A 5465-nucleotide genomic window follows, 5' to 3' on the forward strand; every position below is an offset into this window, starting at 1 on the left:
ACACTCACATATGCAGTCTGTGAGATAATTTGACGTTTAATTGATAATAGGGCCATTATTTTCATTACAAGCAGAATCAAATTTTAAAATAATCTTGAATTACGTGACAGGCAGTATGTGGATGATATTATTCAAAGAGGAAGAAGAAAAGGTAAAAGCAGAGGTAATTAGACGGACAAACAGAAAGCGTATCCTTACATGATATTTAATAGCCTTGATCCATTGCATAAGCAGAAAGCAATGCTTAGAAGAGCTATAACAATGAAAAAAATCTGTTATTCTGGAATATCAAACAAAATTTTAACTGTACTGTGGTTAGACTCAGAATTCAATAAGTAATGATCATTATTAACTATTTTGTAGAACACTAACACTAACATATTTTTATTTTATATTTTATTCAAAGGGATAGTTCACCCGAAAATGAATATTCTGTCATCATTTACTCACCCTCATGTCTGTATGGTTTTCTTTCTTTTTAAACACAAAATAAAATATTTTGAAGAACAATGGGGTCCAAACAACTATCTTCAGGTTTGAGACCACATGAGGATGAGTAAATGATGCAAGACTTTTTAATTTTGGGTAAATTATCCCTTTTTTCAGTTTAACTTGACCAAAACAAAGAAGAAGAAAAAAACAGGCCTATATCGCTGACAGTGCCCTTCTTTCAGTCTATTCGGAGCCTTTGAGAACATCTCTGGGGTGTTCACTAAAATGTAATTTGATAATGCACTTGGTGTTTTTCCTAGGTTCAAGGTGACATTGCATTTGATGAATTATATTTAATATTTTATATGTGTTTCTTCTGCTGAGCTTGCCAGTATACAAACATAGTGGTCACTCTTTAAAATATTATTTTGTCCTTCCATTCGTTTGCCACAATGTCGATTTGATTAGCTGAGAATTTTGCAAGGATGTTTTGTACTTGGCAGCAGCAGCGGTTTCTGAAATGTAACTTCAAGTGGTATTAAAAATGTGCAGGGAATAATTAGTTTAAACAGATCAATTAGACATCTGTGCAACATTATGCAGTTTCAAAATGTTTTAGATTTTCAGAAACCCAATGCATACTAATGAATTAAACTGATGAGTCTTTCGTTAGCCATTATATTTATTTTATTCAGAAGAGGCTTTAAAATGGACGTTTAGATATAATTTTGTGTTTTGTTAAACCCTGAATAATAACACAAATGCAACATAACGAATAGCTACACATATAATAGTGATAATATGGATACTAAAACGTTTGAATGATTCAGCAATAGTACACACTCAAGTATATCAAGAATAATGGCAAGCATTTACCAGACTGAGAGAATAATTACAGCACAATTAAACACACTGAACAATTTATACATGTTTGTTTTCAGGCTGAAAAGAGCTTTAAATTATATATCCTTGAACACTTCAGAACACTCGTCTTGAAACCATCTCAGTGTGTAGAGACAAGATTCAAACCCATTTGTGTAACTGTAACATATCATAAACCTTCCATTTATGAGACTTTGAAAAATTCAATCCTCTGCATCTAAAACTGTAAAAAAAAAGTTTCTGCCTTAAATTAAGTACAATGAACTTGGATTTTTAAGTCATTTCAACTTAAATTACATGACTTTAAAAATGAGTTGAATATTGTATAACTATATTGTATTACATTAAAGCAAAGTAAAAACATGTTGTCATTACTTATTGATCTTTTTACAGTGTGGATGCTGTCTTACTGATTTTCTGCAAACATCTGTTTCAACTGTCACTAAAATATCACTTAGCCTATTCATTGACACTGGACCGCAAACCTGACTAACCATTGAAACAGACATAAAGAGACAATTTCCCACACTAACACCATCAAGATATTATATTCAAAACCTATAACACAACATATTAATTGAAAATAATTGAAAACAGTCAATTGTGATAAAGAAAATATGCAACTTCACATTTGCACATTTGTTGAGAAACCATGAATAAACCCATGTGGTCAGCTCACAAATACAATCATATGCTGTCTACCAATTTATGAAGAGAGTAAATTAAAAAGGTGAAATATTCATTCGTCAGATGTAAGAAGTTTTTGTACACATTTTTTTTTATAGGTACATTCATTTATAGTCATCTAAATAAGTTATAGTCAAAATAGTCTTTATTGTATGTAAATAAATAAATATATATATATAATATATTTGATGTTAAATGTTTTACTTTGTTCTATCATAGTTTAATAAGAAGAGTAAAGTCATTCAATATAGGTATTCACCTTGGTTTATTCCACCTAAAGTCTACACAGTACACAGTGTGGCGCGTTGGCGATAGCATGCATTTGGGGCGGGACAATCTGTTTTAAGCGACCAATGGCAATCAAGGGGAGTGTTTAAGAAACGTCAATTATAATATAAAAACAATTATTATTTTTGCATTTCCTTTTGGTTGCGCTAATGGCACATAATTACAATTTAGCCCAACTAAAAAAATAAAACATTAAGAAATATATGTAATAATGTCTCCTATATCTTTTTATTCATGCATTCCTATGGTTCATCCGAAATGTGCTTATTTACAATAAACTTCCATAAAAGGAGCACATTCATACAACTTAAGTCTAAATATATTTCAGTGTGACATTGTCAGATGGCCAATGACTTACACAGAGTTTATCCCCCCCCCCCCCCCCCCCCCCCACACACACACACACACACCCCACACCCCACACACACACAATATTTATATACAGTGGGACACTAAACTAAGTTAACTCTCATTGAATATTCTTGAAACAACTGAAACTGCAGTTTCAGCATTTTTTCCCCAGGGGTCTGGAGAGGAAGAAGGCCACTCATTAATCACAATGGCAATCCCTAAAGATGTTTTCAGATCAATATGTATTCAATTTACCCTGTATCACATATGGAATAGCCTACACTGCCATTTTAATTTAGAATCATGACTTTAGCCAATAATGCAACCATGCAACTTAATTTCAGTTTCCAGGGAACTGTTTGGCAAGTGAATGAGACGGGAAGATGAATTCGACTGTATCGAGCATGACTTTTTTTATTTTAATAAAGATAAAATGAAACTTTCAAAGTGCTGTCCCTGCAGTTTGTGTAGTTACGGCAGATCGCTAGCACTCAGTGCTGTGTGTAGCTGTTGTGGGTTTATCAGGCCTGACTGAAAGTCTCCTTACTAAAGTCACAGTTCTCCGGATACAGAAGCTTCTTATCAGGGAACAGCTCGTCTGTCGGTGTCAAATCGTCTATCTCGGTTGAAAAATGCCCAGTGCTTCCCACCGTTGACGTTTCCTTGGCAACACTGTAGGTTAGTGCCACACTATAAGCTGCCTTGTTCACCAGAGCGGTGCGTCCGCAGCGGCAGAGCCTTTTGAAGGCAGCGCGGAACTTTTGAGACATAGCGTTGTAGATAAGAGGGTTGATGGCGCTGTTGAGGTAGACACATGTGCGGCAGAACAGCAGAAACCAGGTGTCCAGGTAGGCTTCTTGCAGGAAAGAGTTCACCACCACCAGAGTGCGGTACGGCATCCAAAGCACAGCGAACAGAATAACCACCACTGCCAGCATTTTTGTAACCTTTAATGAAGAAATCACAATAACCATGTTACGAATAATGTATTGCAATTCAGTGTAATACGTAATGTTTGTTATCCGTGTGTGTGTGTGTGTGTACAGGTTTATATTACATTGTGGGAACCAAATGTCCCCACAAAGCAAAACCTGCAGATCACATTGTGGGGACCAGCGCAGTGGTCCCCGCGAGGAAAATGGGTTAATAAACATACAATTATTATTATTTTTTTTGAAAATGTAAAAATGCAGAAAGTTTTCTGTGATTGGGTAGGTTTGGGTTAGGGAATAGATAATACAGTTTGTACAGTATAAAAATCAGTACGGCAATGGAGAGTCCCCACAAAGATAGCGAACCAGACGTGTGAGTGCGCGCGCGTGTGTGTTTTGTGTGCATCTGCTTATATATTTGTCTGTCTGTCAGGATGGATGGATGGATGTTATGTACGCTATAGTCTATAATTTCATCCAACCTGGAAAGAGACATAAAAATACTTTGGCTTGCATAACAAATAAAATGCATAATTTTACTGTTCTAATTGTTTGTTTAAATTCATTAATTCATGAAGAACAAGTAAATATGCTAGTTCTGCACCTGAAACAAGTTTTGTTTTGCTCTATGATTTGTATGGATACATTTATAGCCTTTTGTTGTTTCCAAATATTGAGGTTTTGAACCTTAAAGGCTCACCTGTCTTCTGGATGCTGCGGTTGTACTGGAGCAGCGGCTGGAATTCTTCATTTTGTTCTTTTTGGCTTTGGAGAAGTTGTCATGCCCGTTCTTGTCCGACGGGAGAGGATTAAGAAACAAGATTCTCGCAATGAGGCCGTACAGGACAGTGGCAAGAGTGAGCGGCAGGACAAAAAAGATGCCAAAATCGACAAAATATATGGGTAGATAAAGGTTTCTGGACACTTTGTAAGCGCACGTAATTATAGTCACATCCTTGTAGGAAACCTGTTGGATATCGGACAGGTAAAACCACATTACGCAGTAAAGAGACGTGAAAACCCAAACTCCAAAAATGATCTTCTTCGCGCGCGAGAGCGTGCATAAAAACTGCGCTTTGATTGGGTGACATATAGCGATGTATCGCTCTATAGTGAAGGCTGTTATGGAGCACGAGGATGCGTTGATTCCTAGATACTGGAAGTATGTGATGCACAGGCACCCCGCGTGTCCAAAAATCCATGAACCGAACAAACTGTCCGCTATGCTCGGCAGACCGGCTCCGATCAACACCATCAGGTCTGCGACCGCCAAACTAACCAGATAGCCATTGGTCGGGGTCCGCATATGTTTGGTTGTGAGGACCACCAGGATGACCATCACGTTTCCAACTATCCCGAAAGCGCATATGAGGAAAACCACGAGGACGCTGATCACTTTGTATTCGACACTGCGGTCCGTCCAGGTTTCCAGAGTCTCGTTGAATACTGTGAAGTTCTCCATTCTCAAACAATCTCCCAGGTTCTTTAAAGATCTATTAAAAATAATGTTAATTCCGTTGAGTTGACATAAATGCGGTTCATCCCTCTTAGAACTTTGCTTTCTTGATTTGGCTGTTCAGTTTTTGATTAGTTTTTGTTCATCGGGGGAAAAAAGAGACAAAAAAAATAATTTACATCCATTTAAAATGTTTAATCATAGCTTAAGTCACATTTGTTTTATTCTCCGGTCTCTGTTCTCCTCTAAATGTTGTGGAATAGACTATAGATGTGCTCTCCACTGTTGCAATGTATCAGATGATGGATCTCCTGTGTCTGGTGCTGAATTTAGTCTCGCCTTTGGCTGCGTGATCAGAAAAAGGGGCGTTTTACGCACGCACACAATTCAGTCATATGAAATAGGCATACTTTTTTGAGACTTTTAAACTTATCTTA

The 5465-nt window shown here is 36.8% G+C and overlaps 1 protein-coding gene across 1 annotated transcript; it reads right to left on the reverse strand.

Moving 5' to 3' along the window:
- Nucleotides 1-3116: 3116 nt before the first annotated feature.
- trhrb (thyrotropin-releasing hormone receptor b) lies at nucleotides 3117-5179 on the reverse strand. The gene is made up of 2 exons (XM_056250690.1): nucleotides 4273-5179; nucleotides 3117-3587 (listed from the first exon to the last, which is right to left on the reverse strand). Exons 1-2 carry the CDS (start codon nucleotides 5032-5034, stop codon nucleotides 3162-3164), a joined length of 1188 nt encoding a protein of 395 aa, XP_056106665.1. The 5' UTR covers nucleotides 5035-5179; the 3' UTR covers nucleotides 3117-3161.
- Nucleotides 5180-5465: the final 286 nt, after the last annotated feature.

Source organism: Rhinichthys klamathensis, unplaced genomic scaffold (assembly GCF_029890125.1).
Source record: "Rhinichthys klamathensis goyatoka isolate OS25496 unplaced genomic scaffold, OSU_Roscu_1.1 h1tg000073l_1, whole genome shotgun sequence".
Lineage (NCBI taxonomy): Eukaryota > Metazoa > Chordata > Actinopteri > Cypriniformes > Leuciscidae > Rhinichthys > Rhinichthys klamathensis.